This window comes from Garra rufa, chromosome 2 (genome assembly GCF_049309525.1).
Source record: "Garra rufa chromosome 2, GarRuf1.0, whole genome shotgun sequence".
Lineage (NCBI taxonomy): Eukaryota > Metazoa > Chordata > Actinopteri > Cypriniformes > Cyprinidae > Garra > Garra rufa.
This window is the reverse complement of record NC_133362.1, coordinates 56,455,547-56,472,314: the sequence shown is the minus strand read 5'-3', so window position 1 is coordinate 56,472,314 and position 16,768 is coordinate 56,455,547. Positions and strand designations below refer to the sequence as shown.

The 16,768-nt window shown below is 39.9% G+C and overlaps 1 protein-coding gene and 3 non-coding genes across 4 annotated transcripts; 3 read left to right on the top strand and 1 right to left on the bottom strand.

Moving 5' to 3' along the window:
* Positions 1-231: 231 nt before the first annotated feature.
* Positions 232-304, top strand: trnav-cac (transfer RNA valine (anticodon CAC)). Its single transcript has one exon. It is a non-coding gene; the product is annotated as a tRNA-Val (tRNA).
* A 772-nt stretch (positions 305-1,076) lies between these two features.
* Positions 1,077-1,149, top strand: trnav-aac (transfer RNA valine (anticodon AAC)). Its single transcript has one exon. It is a non-coding gene; the product is annotated as a tRNA-Val (tRNA).
* Positions 1,150-2,330: 1,181 nt separating this feature from the next.
* On the top strand, positions 2,331-2,403 carry trnav-cac (transfer RNA valine (anticodon CAC)). Its single transcript has one exon. It is a non-coding gene; the product is annotated as a tRNA-Val (tRNA).
* A 1,885-nt stretch (positions 2,404-4,288) lies between these two features.
* On the bottom strand, positions 4,289-8,285 carry LOC141325620 (uncharacterized). Its single transcript, XM_073834395.1, has 3 exons — positions 6,107-8,285; positions 5,870-6,017; positions 4,289-5,764 (listed from the first exon to the last, which is right to left on the bottom strand). The coding sequence occupies exons 1-3, from the start codon at positions 7,841-7,843 to the stop codon at positions 5,190-5,192; spliced, it is 2,460 nt and encodes an 819-aa protein (XP_073690496.1). The 5' UTR covers positions 7,844-8,285; the 3' UTR covers positions 4,289-5,189.
* Between the last annotated feature and the right edge of the window lie 8,483 nt (positions 8,286-16,768).

Below are 16,768 nucleotides of genomic sequence, written 5' to 3'. Positions count from 1 at the left end.
GCCGAGTTAAAAGAACGGTGTATCCTAATCAAGTTTCTGTTGTGTAGTGGTCATCACGTTCGCCTAACACGCGAAAGGTCCTCGGTTCAAAACCGAGCAGAAACAGTGTTTCTCTTTTGTGGGTAAACATGAACTGTTTGCAAAGTCAGGGGAGGGATTTAGTTATCTTTTCCTTTATTCGTTTTACAGCAAGCGATCACCAGGAGATTGCTGGCTGTGTTCTTTTTGCAAGTTTCCATAGTGTAGTGGTTATCACGTCCGCCTCACACGCGAAAGGTCCCCAGTTCGAAACTGGGTGGAAACAGCTACTGGCTTTTTCCAAAATTGCTTAAGCCAGTGCTCTGCTGCATTCTTAGTCAACACTACAAAGGCCTCTTCTGCCAAGTAGTGTTAAAAGAAGAGAGGCTCCCCGTCAGGTTTCTGTAGCGGTCATCGCGTTCGCTTTACACGCGAAAGGTCCTCGGTTCCAAACTGAGCGGAAACAGCTTTTTGCCTTGGACGTAAAACATTAATTGTTTGCATCGTCAGACGAGAGATTTAGTAATCTTTTCCTTTATAGGTTTTTCAACAAGCGATCACCACTAGATTGCTGGCTGTCTTCTCTGCACAAGTTTCTGTAGTATATTGGTTATCACATTCACCTCACATACGAAAGGTCCCCAGTTTGAAACAGCTGTTGGCTTTTTCCAAATTGTTTAAGTAGGGATCTACTGCTTTCTTCGTAAACACTACAAATGCCTTCTGCCAAGTGGATTTACCGAGCAGAGACAGTGTTTCTCTTTTGTGGGAAAACATGAAATGTTTGCAAAGTCAGGTGAGGTGTTTAATTATCTTTTCCTTAGTTCGCTCTTCCACAAGCGATCACCAGGAGATTGCTGGCAGTCATCTCTGCGCGGGATTCCATAGCGTAGTGGTTGTCACGTTCGCCTCATGCGAAAGGTCCCCAGTTCGAAACTGGGCGGCAACAGCTGGTGGCATTTTCCAAAATTGCTTAAGTAGGGATCTGTTGCTTTTTTCGTCAACACTACAAAGGCCTTCTGCCAAGCCGAGTTAAAAGAACGGTGTATCCTAATCAAGTTTCTGTAGTGTAGTGGTCATCACGTTCGCCTAACACGCGAAAGGTCCTCGGTTCGAAACCGAGCAGAAACAGTGTTTTTCTTTTGTGGGTAAACATGAACTGTTTGCAAAGTCAGGGGAGGGATTTAGTTATCTTTTCCTTTATTCGTTTTACAGCAAGCGATCACCAGGAGATTGCTGGCTGTGTTCTTTTTGCAAGTTTACATAGTGTAGTGGTCATCACGTTCGCCTCACACACGAAAGGTCCCCAGTTCGAAACTGGGTGGAAACAGCTACTGGCTTTTTCCAAAATTGCTTAAGCCAGGCTCTGCTGCATTCTTAGTCAACACTACAAAGGCCTCTTCTGCCAAGTAGTGTTAAAAGAAGAGAGGCTCCCCGTCAGGTTTCTGTAGTGGTCATCACGTTCGCTTTACACACGAAAGGTCCTCGGTTCCAAACTGAGCGGAAACAGCTTTTTGCCTTGGACGTAAAACATTAATTGTTTGCATCGTCAGACGAGAGATTTAGTAATCTTTTCCTTTATAGGTTTTTCAACAAGCGACCACCACGAGATTGCTGGCTGTCTTTTCTGCACAAGTTTCTGTAGTGTAATGGTTATCACATTCACCCCACATACGAAAGGTCCCCCTTTTGAAACTGTTCTGAAACAGCTGTTGGCTTTTTCCAAAATTGTTTAAGTAGGGATCTACTGCTTTCTTCGTAAACACTACAAATGCCTTCTGCCAAGTGGATTTACCGAGCAGAAACAGAGTTTCTCTTTTGTGGGAAAACATGAAATGTTTGCAAAGTCAAGTGAGGTGTTTAATTATCTTTTCCTTAGTTCGCTCTTCCACAAGCGATCACCAGGAGATTGCTGGCAGTCGTCTCTGCACAGGATTCCATAGTGTAGTGGTTGTCACGTTCGCCTCATGCGTAAGGTCCCCAGTTCGAAACTGGGCGGCAACAGCTGGTGGCTTTTTCCAAAATTGCTTAAGTAGGGATCTGTTGCTTTCTTCGTCAACACTACAAAGGCCTTCTGCCAAGCCGAGTTAAAAGAACGGTGGATCCTAATCAAGTTTCTGTAGTGTAGTGGTCATCACGTTCGCCTAACACGCGAAAAGTCCTTGGTTCGAAACCGAGCAGAAACAGTGTTTGTCTTTTGTGGGTAAACATGAACTGTTTGCAAAGTCAGGGGAGGGATTTAGTTATCTTTTCCTTTATTCGTTTTACAGCAAGCGATCACCAGGAGATTGCTGGCTGTGTTCTTTTTGCAAGTTTCCATAGTGTAGTGGTTATCACGTTCGCCTCACACGCGAAAGGTCCCCAGTTCGAAACTGGGTGGAAACAGCTACTGGCTTTTTCCAAAATTGCTTAAGCCAGTGCTCTGCTGCATTCTTAGTCAACACTACAAAGGCCTCTTCTGCCAAGTAGTGTTAAAAGAAGAGAGGCTCCCCGTCAGGTTTCTGTAGCGGTCATCGCGTTCGCTTTACACGCGAAAGGTCCTCGGTTTCAAACTGAGCGGAAACAGCTTTTTGCCTTGGACGTAAAACATTAATTGTTTGCATCGTCAGACGAGAGATTTAGTAATGTTTTCCTTTATAGGTTTTTCAACAAGCGATCACCACTAGATTGCTGGCTGTCTTCTCTGCACAAGTTTCTGTAGTATATTGGTTATCACATTCACCTCACATACGAAAGGTCCCCAGTTTGAAACAGCTGTTGGCTTTTTCCAAATTGTTTAAGTAGGGATCTACTGCTTTCTTCGTAAACACTACAAATGCCTTCTGCCAAGTGGATTTACCGAGCAGAGACAGTGTTTCTCTTTTGTGGGAAAACATGAAATGTTTGCAAAGTCAGGTGAGGTGTTTAATTATCTTTTCCTTAGTTCGCTCTTCCACAAGCGATCACCAGGAGATTGCTGGCAGTCATCTCTGCGCGGGATTCCATAGCGTAGTGGTTGTCACGTTCGCCTCATGCGAAAGGTCCCCAGTTCGAAACTGGGCGGCAACAGCTGGTGGCTTTTTCCAAAATTGCTTAAGTAGGGATCTGTTGCTTTTTTCGTCAACACTACAAAGGCCTTCTGCCAAGCCGAGTTAAAAGAACGGTGTATCCTAATCAAGTTTCTGTAGTGTAGTGGTCATCACGTTCGCCTAACACGCGGGGGCCAGCCGCACGTAGATGTAGAGCGCTGACTAGCCAATAGGAACAAAGGACGGGCCATGGAGGCGGGCCGAATAAATTACACACAATTAGAGGTTCGAATCCCGCCTCGGCCACAAATAACGCAAAATGAATTTGTAATCGTCTTTCATGTAGATACACTCTAAGAACGATTTATATATAATAAACGAACTTTGTGCACAAAGATAAAATAAAATGTTAAATAATTATTCTTGTGTAGAATGTACAAAATGTACAATCTTAATAAACATTTACATTATAATAGGGTGTAGTTATGTTTGATATAGAAAACATTTGAATGTGACTAACTGATAATAACATTTTGATCATATTTTAGACCTCTATGTTTAAAGAGACATTCACTTCATATTTGTATAACTATGTTCAGAAAACCCCTATATATGAAATATAACCAATAAACAGCAAAAAAGTAAGTTTCAAATTTTTTTTATAGGCCTAGTTCAATAATATACATATTATATAAAACTGAAAAAATGTAATTACAGTACAGTACTAACCAAAATATATAATAGTTAAATATATATTAAATAATTATAGATTAAACAACAACAATAATAAAATCTAAAGTTGTGAAGAACACAGGAAAAACTAGAAAATATGTTCTTTATTAAATAATTATGACCAATTATGAATGTTTAATAGTAACAGTTATTAACATTTAGTGTTTACAAAGCAAGATAATAACAATGCAAGTCTATAAAATTAACTTAAGTCTATAAAAGTCTATTAACAAAACACCAAAACACAATGCAAATGTGGCCAATACTGGTACTTTAATGAACAAATGGGAATAAATGAAACAATTTAAATTTAAAGATTAAATAATAATGATAATAATAACAAAATCTAAAGCTGTTTAAAACACAAGTGGAAAAAAAACAATTAAATACAGAGTTTAATAGTAACAGTTATTATACTAACGTTTAGAAAACTAAGCAAGATCAAATAACAATGCAAGTCAATAAAAAAACAACAACAAAAAAAAACAACAACAATGCAAGACAATATTACTTTTGGTATTTTAATGAACAAATAGAAATAAATTAAATAATTTTAAATTATAGAATAAATAATAATAATAGAAACTTAAGTTGTAGATAATACAGGAAAAGACATGAACAAATATTTTAAAATTAAATAATTATGTACAGAGTTTAACAGTAACCGTTATTAACATATAGTGTTTACAAAACTGGGCACAAACAATGCAAGTCAACAAAATAAAACCCCACTAAAATACAATGAAATATAATAAAATACAATACTTGTGGTATTTCAGTGAACAAATAGAAATAAATTAAATAATTTAAAAAAATAATAATTTTAAAAGTGCAACAAAATATATATACCCACATACATAACTTTGTGCAAGGATTATTATTGGCAAATGACATGCCCAGACCTCAAATACTGTTTTGTAACACAGTGAAGTCATTTTTTCTTTTCCTCCATCCACCTCTGTTTCTCAGCCTCATAGAACGGAGACTGCTGAAAGTCTCTCCACGACATTTCTGCATTCATTCCCTGAGCCTGATAAAGGGAAAACACTTTAGCAGGACAGTAAATGTATTTGCCAGCCACTCCAGGGAAACCAGCATGTATATGAGGACTGTTGGGTCCTTGTTTTAGTGGCAGGTGGCAGAATCTGCACAAACGACCAGAAGGATGCTCCACTGCTGACTTCCGCTTGCTCCTCTCCTCAGTGACCTTCTTCCTTTCTGCCCCTCTCTGCTTAGAGGCCTCTAGTTCCCGCTGAAAAAAAGGAGTCTCTGCAAAGTCTTCAAAAGGCATTCTGGGGTTCGTCAGGCCCTCTGCTGAATATGTGTCAAATACTTTCTTGGAGCAGTAGAAGTATTTAACATCACTACCTTGATAAAAGAAATGAATTGAGGAGCCATCACCCATGTATCGAGACTTAGGCTGGCCACAGGCTAAACAGGATCTAGTTTGTTTTTTTGTGGTGCCTGCTGCTGTTGTTGTTGCTGATGAAAGGCCTGCTGCTTCTCTACGATGTCCTTCACCATCTTCTCGAGTGCTGTCTGGTCCAGAGGGACAGCCTCAGGAACAGTCTTTGCAGGTGGATTGACTGGGGCAGGTGGCAGTACTGTCACTGGGACACTGGTAGTTTCACTACCTGAGTGAAGACGCTGCCACAACTGTTGTGTCTCCAAGAGCTTTTCAGGGCTGGTGTTGAGAGAAGCATTGGTGTTCTTTTTTTTAGCAAGGTGTTTTATGTACCTGCTTATGTGCTGCTTTGTGGTTGAGTGCAGAAGGCTGTTGGGGTCAGTGCAGGCACTCTGTACCATAGCAGCATATTCAGCATCCACCTTTGTAAGTAGGTCCTTGCTCCCATGGTGCTTAGCCAGCAAACTATCAATGGCATTTCTCATTGGATCCGTCCATCTGTTATGGTCCAACACAAAGACTCTGCCACCTGTCTTAATCGGTCCAGTGCGAGCAGCACAGGGAGAAGCAGCTACAGGCAGTGGTGATGTGCTTGGGAGTTCTAAAAGAGATTCACAAAAGTACTAAATTAAGTATTTATTTTTTGTGTGCATAGATGAGGCAGACAGAATACACACATTGACGCCTGTATGCATAATATGATTACCTGCATCTAATAGACACTCCACAGATGTTTGTTCCTTCACTGACACAGCACTTGGAGTGGAAAACTGGTGAAAAATGACAGTCTGTGGGGTGGTCTCTGGTTCTGGAGCAAGAGGGGTCTCAGCAGAAGAGGTATCGTCTAAGCATTCCTGAAATTGAGCAAAATGAGTGTAATAAAAAAAGTTAGTTTTTTTAATCAATAGTCATAGTCTGTTATCAAAAAAGTTTAAAGGCTCACCTGAGATGGAAATGAGAATGGAATGCCAGATGAAGACACTTCTTGCATCTCTGCATCTCCTAGGTCTGTCTTCATGCTTTTGTGTTTGTCAAAGTCAAGAGGCACAGGTCGACAGCCTGGCTCCACATATTGCAGGCCAAACCTCTCTCTTGTGTCCCTGCTGGAGATGTGCAGAGCTGGATATTTGGGTTGCCCTGTCACTCTTATAGATGCCCTGTTTAACTCCATCATCAAAACAGGGTCAAACACTCCAGGTAAGACAACCCCAGGCTGCTTCAGGTCCACTAGCCGCTGATAATTCCAGCGCGCCACACCAGTCATTCCCTGTGCCTGGAACAACTCAGGAGAGACGCGATTGCCTGTTACCCACTGAGCCTGGTGAAAATGAAACCCCTCCTGCTGGGAAGTGCCTCTGACGGGGATCCAAATGGGGACAGCAGCTCCATCACCCTTGACATGATTGAGCTGTAGGGTTCCACCATGCCTGTAGAGGATTCCTTCCTCCACCTCAGGGTCACTTAGGCAGCCTCTAAGAATGTGGATACGCTGAATCCACCACATTTTTAACATTGATGGTTTAAAAAGAAAGATGTTGTTGGGATCCTTTGCCAGATGGAAATGGTGAAGCACTTCTTCCACTCTTTGGAGCAGCTCTCTGGGATGTGGCACTTTTGTCCTGCAGTGCTCTCTGATGTGCTGCTTGGTGGGATTAGCAGGCTCGATACCACAGAATTTGTATGCGTTCTTCAGTTTTTCCATGTCACTTTGATCAACTACAGAGAAGGCAGAAGAGAGGAACTGGCAGAATGAGCTGTACAGAGGATGGTGCTCCGAAAAACACTCCCTGGTGAACCGCCGCATACAGTGAAACAAGTCCAGTTTAACAACCATGTCCTCATTGAACTTCCGGCAAGCGGCATGTAAATTCTTGAGGTTTCCTGATGTAACCTCTGCCACAATAGCTTCAGTGGTCCTCCAGGCTTCCCACTGCTGGTGCTCATAAGGTCCTGGGTCCATCACTCTGAAAGCGGCACAGCAGTCCCTAATTACATAAAAGGGGAAAGTTAAATTAAGTTTAATGTATTTGACATGCATAACCTTGATTCGTGATTCATACATGTCCACCCACTGGTACTTGGCCTTGGGAATACCAGCAGCACTGTAGCGATTGGCCAGCCCACAGTACATTGACTCCAGGGAGTGCTCACTTTCACTCTGCAGCATCACCCAGGACAGAATCATCCAGTTCTCATTCATCACAGCATAGGATGACATTGTGCCAGATGAGAGGGTCACTTTTCTAGCAACTTTGCGTGTGTGATCTGACCTGAACACCTGTCCAAAAGTGCCTTGTAGGAGCTGAGTGAGAGCTGCTTCCTGCCGCTGATATTCATGAAGAAGGCACTCTACTAAATAGTGTGCAGAGACAGACACCCCATGCCACCCATCAGTGTCTTCGTAACCCCCAAACGGTCCAGGTGTGTCATCCTTCCTCAGTGCCCCAGTGATGGTTTTCTGACCATACAGCCCTGCTTCAGCATCCCTGACGTTCTGCACACTGAGAAGGTAGGCCAGATGGGCTCTTTCATATTTAAGGTGAAGCGCCTCAGACAGCTGGTTGGCCATGTCATTAGGGGATTTTCCAGAGCGCCTCAGTTCATCCATTACTGTTTTACAGATTGCCTTCTTATGGGTGAGGAAGGCTGGCAAGATGTTTGTGAATCGCTGTGGTAGCATGTCTAGCCACTGAGGTTTATCAGCGAACCAGTATTTTTTGCATGCCTTACAACACAGACGTGAAGCAAGGATGTAATATTGGCTGGTAGTACCAAGGACCACTCGGGGTCTTCCCACACCAGAGGACACAACATTAGGACTTTAACAGCCGTAGAGACAAGGCAGGATGTAATTGTTCCTAAGCCTTTCCATTATACTGTGCTCAGGTTTCCAAATGAAAAAGGGATGGAGCTGGAAGTATTTGGGTGACGGAAGACCAGTGTTTGTCTCTATAAGCTCAGGCTGAGGTGGATAGCGCCACAAGGAGACCATATTCATGAGGTTTCTTACTGGGTATGATCCTGGCCAGAGCCCCATGGACTCCATCTCTGTCTTCATCCAAATTCTTTGATGAAGAGAACAGTTCCAGCGGCTAATATCTTGCAAGTAGCTGGGAACAGGTGCTTCTGTCTGTGCAGATGGCATTGATGCAGGAGTTGTAGGTGCTGATTGTGCTGCAGGAGATGGTACAGAGCCATCAGTCTGTGAAGAAGGCATACTGGGACTGGGAGGACTAGAGACTGCGCGTGATGTCGGCAGAACTGCATAAATCCCAAAGTAAAAGTAAATTTATTAATTTATATTTATATATATATATATATGTGTGTGTGTGTGTGTGTGCGTGTGTAAAACACTGATTGCACATGATATGCATTTAACTGTCTTTACCTTTTTTGGCCAAGTAGCTGGGAACAGGGGCTTTGGTCAGTGCAGACGGCATTGGTGCAGGTGTTGATTGTGTTGTTGCAGGTGGTAAAGAGACTTCACCCCATGGAGAAGGCCTACACACAGGAACTGATGTAGATAGAGGCTGCAGCAGACCTGCATGAAACAGCACAAGGAGGAAATTAAAAACATAACAAAACATCTAATTCATATGATGTGTGGTTAACTATCTTAACCTTTTTTGGTCGAGTAGCTGGGAACAGGGGCTTTGGTCAGTGCAGGCGGCATTGGTGCAGGTGTTGATTGTGTTGTTGCAGGTGGTAAAGAGACTTCACTCCATGGAGAAGGCCTACACACAGGAACTGATGTATATAGAGGCTGCAGCAGACCTGCATGAAACAGCACAAGGAGAAAATAAAAAATATATTAAAACACAGAATGTACACAATGTGTATTTAATTGTCTTGACTACATTAAACTACTAGAATCATTGTTTATTCTATCATTCTATTTATTCTTGTAATGCAAGTTATAATAAACATTCCACAACAACAAATAAGACCAGTTTAAATACCATGCATACAATTCATGAAGTGCACTCACCCTCACCACTGGCATGTTCAACCCTTAACAGTAGTTAGAACAAAAGAACATGTTTTTTAGAACAGGCAAGAACACTACCAAAAAAACAACTAAGATAATTAAATTCAGACATGGAGGATCAGAAGTCTGTATGTAACAGAATAAGCCTCCAAATCTGATGTGATAAATTAACCTGCTGCACTGTAAAAAACAACCTATAGAATCTACTCAATAAAATGGGGTAAACTGATGTAACAATTTGCACAGTTTGTTTGGGTAGATTCTATCCTATATATCTGAGTAAAGAATACCTGAATTGATCAGCTAAGACAAACTAAAAAAAGTAGGTAAAGTCTACACAGCAAAAAGCCCAGTATTAAATGAACTCTCCCAATAGTTTGAGTCCATACTCAAGAATATTAAAATGAACACTGAAGCAGTGTTAGAGTTATTGAGGTAATTAAGTTATTCATTGAGTGGTGATTGACCATTATTAAAGACCTGTGTGATGTTAAAAAGCAGAATCGCCAAAAGGAGAAAGTCTAATTTTGTAAGTCACCATTATAGTGGTCAGTGTTAGCATTAGTTTAGCTCTTTACCATTAACTTCTTAACATTAGGTTTTGTTTGGGTGCTCTAATTGAGTTATAACGGTCAGACAAACCAGAAGAAATTAGATTATGTGGTGTTGAACATACTTTGACAAAGTCATAATGTAATGACCTGAATAACTGAGTTATATTTTATGTTAATTACGCTGGATTAATCAGAGTATTAATTTTGAAGCTTATTTTGACAAAAATATACACATATTTTAGATATAGACACACAGACATCAACAATCAGCATGAGAATCACAACAATGGTGACCATCAAAAACGTATGTTGTAGCCAATCAAAACTCATCCGTGTCTCCCATCATGCATTGCGGCATGAATAAATTATGAGCTGATTATTTCCGTGATGTTTAGAGTTGATCTGTTTTTGAATATGCTGTTTGTCACCATTGTTGAGATTCATATGCTGATTCCTGATGTCTGTGTGTGCCTAAAAGAGCAACTTTTAAAAAAATTTTGATCAGTGGAGCTTGTAAAAAGGCCAATAAAAAAAAAAAAAAAAGCTTTATTATTTTTTGCTGCTGTGAAACCCCAATGCAGTTGTAATAAATAAAGAATATAGAACTGAAAGACTACACTCTAAATGATTATAGTGGCTCAAATTAAGCTTATTTTAAACCAGCATTATCACCACTGCATGACTTTTGCTCTTTAGCTTGTCTGGCTGGTTTAGCTAAACAGCTAAACAAAACTTAATGCTAAAAAGTTACAGGTCAAGAGCCCAACTAATGCTAACACTGACCACTATAATGGTGACATAAAAATGTTGGTGTCTTCAATCATTTTCAATCACCACTCAATGAATCACTTAATTACCTGATTAGCTTTGACACTGCTTCAGTGTTGATTTTAACACTCTGAGTATGGACTCAAATAAACTCCCGGGAGAGTTCATTTAATACTGCGCTTTTTGCTGTGTAGACTTTACCTACTATTTTTTTTTGTTTTTCTTAGCTGATAAATTCAGGTATTCTTTACTCAGATATAGGACAGAATCTACCCAAACAAACTGTGTAAATTGTTTCCTCAGTTTACCCCATTTTATTGAGTAGATTCTTAAATTCAGGTATTCTTTACTCAGATATATAGGATAGAATCTACCCAAACAAACTGTGTAAATTGTTTCCTCAGTTTACCCCATTTTATTATGTAGATTCTTAAATTCAGGTATTCTTTACTCAGATATATAGGATAGAATCTACCCAAACAAACTGTGTAAATTGTTACATCAGTTTACCCCATTTTATTGAGTAGATTCTTAAATTCAGGTATTCTTTACTCAGATATATAGGATAGAATCTACCCAAACAAACTGAGTGCAAATTGTTACATCAGTTTACCTCATTTTATTGAGTAGATTCTACAGGTTGTTTTTTACAGTGTGTAGAAACGACTGTGGATCCCATGGCTTCAGATGATCCTGAAAATTAAGCATTACAATTTGAATAGTTTTCCTCCAGTGTGTGCAATTTAATGCGTCATAAACATGCTGAACTTGACATGGCTCTGTCTAACACACATGACGTGATTCTTAATTCACTTACTCAGCTGTGTTAGATATTTTCCCAGACAGCAGCTGACTCCGTGCCGGATCCGTTTTCAAACCGGCAAAGCCGCATAACAGTCGCATCTGTTTCAGTGCTGTAACACGGATTCGGCCCGAGCCCGGGTTTCAGTCGGCAGGAACAACAGTCGCAGAGCGGACCCGGGCCGCCTCCGTGGAAACGAGCCCAGACAGCAGCTGACTCCGTGCCGGATCCGTTTTCAAACCGGCAATTCCACATCCGTTTCAGTGCTGTAACACGGATTCAGCCCGGGTTTCAGTGGGCGGGAACAACAGTCACAAAGCGGATCAGGGCCGCGTCCGTGGAAACGAGCATGCTGTTTTTTTGAGTTCAGAAGACGATCGAGACAGATACAGACATAACGTTATGCTCCTACCTCAAAACTCCTACCATTAACTTCACCAAGGTAAGTCACACGGTGTGATCAAACTGTTCTGTTAATAAATGTATTTCTTATTATGTTGTGTACGTTACTCCTTAACTTAAAGGTTTGGTGTTTTTATTGCTCCTTAGATCGGTGTTGGATTGTAGCTAACTAATTATGTTATCAGAGGGATTGCTAACATGAAGAAGACGGCAGGCCCACAGGTATGTAATTATATGTTATTAACGAATTTTAAATGCTTATATTTGTTTTTAATGTTTAAGATTGCTGGGTGGTTAGTGGTGATGGGCTAACAACTATGGTAACGGCTGAGTACTAGCTAAAACATATCGCACACCCTTTAGGCTGAATTTATTTGATCAAAAATAAAGTAATTGTAAGTAAAAGTAATTGTTTTGTGTGCTGGTGGGCTATGGAGTACACAAAGCAAGAAAATTTTAAAAACAGCCTTTTAATCCACAAAACGAATACAAGGAATCAAGGAGAGGTAGCACATCTAATAGAAACAGAAACAGGTGTGTGGAGTTAATTGCTAATTGACTAAAGAGAACAAGAACAGAACCAATTATGGGCAAACACTAACTAAACCAAAACAGATCAAACATGTGACAGTAATATTGTTACAAATTATTACACTGTGAAATAACTATATCCTATTTTAATATATTTTAAAATGCAATTTATTACTGTGATTTTTTTAGCATCATTACTCCAGTCTTCAATGTCACATGAATGATCGTTCAGAAATTATTCCAATCATAAATATGTATAGCATATATCTATTATAATATCCTGATTTGCTGCTGGATTCTTATTGGTACTTAGTTATCAAAATTTTATGATTCACAAGAACGTGATTTATTTAAAATAGGACCTGAAAAAGAACAGCGGGCAGTTTAACTGTTCAGGGGTGCGTTTCCCAAAAGCATCGTTAGCCAACTATGGTCGCAAGTTCCGTCGTTACCATCATAGTTCAACGATTGGGTGTTTCCCAACACCATAGTTCAAACGAACATTCGCAAACAGCGTCAGAAACTTACTTGGTTGGAACTAGGCATGGGATGATAACCGGTTTCAAGGTTTACCGCGGTTTGAAAAAGTCACGGTTTCAAAACCGGAAACAAAAAAAGTTATACCGTTCCTACGATATGCGCATTTTCTGTGTCAAAGTGAAAGCGCAGGACTCCCTACTAGGTTGTGTGTGTGAGTCCCTGCAGAGAAAACAATGCAGCCCCTCCCCCACCGGTTAGTGCTCAGGCGCGTGTCTGTGTTTGTGCACGTGATCCACAGTCAGTGAGATTCAGCAGTAATATAAGTTCAGGACGGCCAAAGGAGGTGAACCCCCACAACACAGAGTGGGGAATAGCAGACTATATGTTCTAATTTTACGTTTCTGTGAACTTTAGCACAACAATTAAGCTAAAGTGAAATCACGTCTTTGCTTTTAAGCCTTCTGTCACGTTAAAGGTGCAGTGTGTAGGTTTTGTGGCATCTAGCGGCGAGATTGTGAATTGCAGCAGAGTACCGCTCACCCCTCCCTTTACAGAACTACGGAAGCCGATACAGGATTTAAATCTCACCTTTTTTTTGACAGCAACGAATAGTGAGATTTCTTTTAAAATGTAATTTAAGGAATTATATTAACTTTATCATTCAATAAAACTATGTTATTGTGAATATTACTTGTTCATCATTGTGTCAGTGTTTTTTTCGCAAGCTGATTCTATGTTAATAAAAACATAATGGTTAATTAAGGTCTTTATGCACCCCTGAAAACATAGTTATTGCACCACTGTCTAGAGATCATCTTAAATATTACACGGGGCACCTTTAACACAAGTGACTGCAATTTAATTTAATTAAGAAGATTCAATTATTTATTTTAATTATTTTGCCTTCTGTTCCATGTTACAAAATGTTCTATATGTTTCCTAAAATAAAATATACTGTAATCCGTTTGGGGAAAAAAAGTTTTTTTTTTTTTACCCAGACATTTAAATGTAACATTGTAGAGCAGTGATTACAATACCGTAATACCGTGAAACCGTGATATTTTTATCCAAGGTTATCATACCGTCAGAATCTTATACCGGCCCATGCCTAGTTGGAACTACAGCTCTCGACCTGTGGTTAGAAGCATCGTTGCTTCTTAGTAACACATGTGGGCTTAATAAATTATGTTCTTGGTCACAGTTTGCAAGCTAACACGCAGTACAATCTATATCCTCAATTTTATCTAAAAATAAATGCGTTTTACTCTATGTATTTTTGTGCGTCATTTTAAGCGTTGTTTATGAATAGTGCGCATGTGCACAAATGCCTGAGGGAACCCCGGAGTATGACGTAAGAGAGAACGCGCAATGAATCAAACATCAAATAAAGAGAAATGACAGGGAACAAAAATAGTAAATTAGTCATAGGTGCCATGTTCAATAAAGCTGCATTTTTTAGAGACCCTAATCAGTTAAATAACAGAAGTTATTACTCGGTGACGTCATTAACAACGGCCCTAAGTTGTTGAACTAATGTGGTTCAAACGACGGAGATGCGACCGTGTTCGGGAAACACTTGTGACTAGCTAGTTCGTTTCCACAACGATGCATCGTACTATGGAGGTTAACCAGCGAGTTATGTCGTTGTACGGGAAACGGACCCCAGAACAAACAAGGGACTCATGAATAACTATCAATAAACAAACAAACAAAAAACAGCTGTGAATCATTTAGGCAACAACACAGTATTAAGAATTAAACGTATGTAAACTTTTGAAAATGGTATTTTTTATAAATTCAACTATTTTTGCTTGTGGACTGTATGTAAACATTTTATGTGAAATGTCTGATTCAGGTCAGTAATAAAAATGACAAGCATTTTGTATAATCTATCTTATTTTGTTAAATAATTAACATTTTGCATATTCTGCAAGGTGTTAGTACACTTAGATCAAAAAAGTTCATCAAAATTTTCCATTCCTTTTGGTTTTAGGAAAATTTTGATGGAAGGTTTTGAAAGGTTTCACTTCAAATGTTGACTCCTGTATATATATATATAGAGAGAGAGAGAGAGAGATGGAGAGATGGTAATAACATTTTTTTCCCAATTTTAATCTTATTTTTAGAGACAACGAAAAGGAAAGAAATGTCTGGAGTCAGCAAGAGGGCTTGCATTTACCTTAAAAACGACATTGAAGAAGACTATTTCAACTAGAACCAACTCAAGCACACAATGGTGACAACACATTTGTAGTATAAGAACTTTCCCTGTGGTAATTATTCAGTTTCTTTTCATTCCCATTGTGTAGGCTTGTGACTTGTTTTAATCTTTGCAAATATTTTGTACAGTAAGTAAGCACTAGAATTAGAGACATGTACTACTTGGAATAGTGTTTTAAATAAACGTTAATTTTTCCTTTTGTGCAAAAAAGATCAAAATGAAAGAAAAAATGCAAAGTGGACCATCTTTTGCTCTTGTTTTGTGTAGTAATTCAGTTGTTTTATTATGAATATGCTGCTGTGTTTTGTCTTGTCTTCTAGTATAAATATCTAAATATTCTGAAATTAAGATGCCTATACCTGACAAGTAAAATCACTTAAGATATTAAGTCTTGTTTTCTAACAAAAAAATATTCAGTAAAATGTTCAGTAAAATTATTGTCTATACATCTAAATCAGTACTTTTAAAGTTTTTGTTGATTTAGAGCTTCATTTTACAACTCAACAAAAAGGTGGTATAAGACAGTAAGATAATTATGCATTATATAAGATGCTTGTAGTCACTATAAAGTCATAAATTTACTTGTATGATTTGTCTTATCAAGTAACAACAAAACAGGCTTTTTCTGTAAAGCTGCATTGATATATGTATTGTGAAAAGCGCTATACAAATAAACAAACTGTATTAAAATTCTAGTTGTGTATACAATTTGTGTTTGTGTGTGTGTAGGTCTATTTATATATAAAAAAACGAGCTGGCCCAGATCCGGCATGGTGCTGGCCCAGATCCGGCATGGTACTGGCCCAGATCCGGCATGGTACTGAACCAGATCTGGCATCGTACTGGCCCAGATCCGGAATGGTACTGGTCCAGATCTGGCATGGCACTGGCCCAGATCCGGAATGGTACTGGCCCAGATCCAGCATGGTACTGAACCAGATCTGACATGGTATTGGCCCAGATCCGGAATGGTACTGGCCCAGATCCGGCCTGGTACTGGACCAGATGCGGCCCACGTTTGGGCCAAATCACCATAAAGGACTCCACATCTGGCCCGGGGCTGGCCCAGTTCTGGTCCAGATGCGGAAAAACGGATCCGTGCCGGTATTGGCCCGTTGTGCCGTACAAAACCGGCCCGAGTCCGTTGCGCGGATCTGGCCCAGAACTTGCGATAGGTCTGGGCCAGATCTGGGCCAGATGATTTTTGCTATCTGGGTTGTTGGAGAAAGACTCAGCATAATTTTCTCCAGTTCTTCATCCTCCTCCATCACTATAAAACAAAATCAATGCATCAGTAGGCTTTAATAATCAATATAAGCAAATTTGCATGAATTTTATTAACTTACCAGGCTGATCAGAGGCACTACTGGAAGTAACAGGTGGTCTTCCAGTAGAAGCTGATGGTGATTGCAATGGAGGAGTGTTTATCGTTAGCTGTTTTTGCTGCAGTTTTAAAAGATACTGCTGCAAGTTGTACATTTTGCTGCCTGGAACACACTTCTGCTTCATTATAAAGAAAGCATATCCGTCTGCCCTGGTATCCCAAATTTTTCTCCAAGTATCTTTTGCTCTTGTTCCAAATCCAACAGTATTGTCATCCTCTATCAAAACTGGCACTGGATTTGGCCTTTGAGACAGATACCGTTTAAGATCCTCAATTTCCTTAAAGCTTCTTGAGTATTCAAGAAAGGAAATGAGGCTGTCCTTGCAAGGACCCTCTGGGTTAAACTGCCCAGCCTGTTCTTCTTCCTCAACCTTATCGAACAGGTACAAAGCATAGCCGACATCATTCTCCAATAACCACCTGAAAGGCTTGCCCTTGTACTTGCCGAACTGAAGAATGTATTCTCCCAACACCT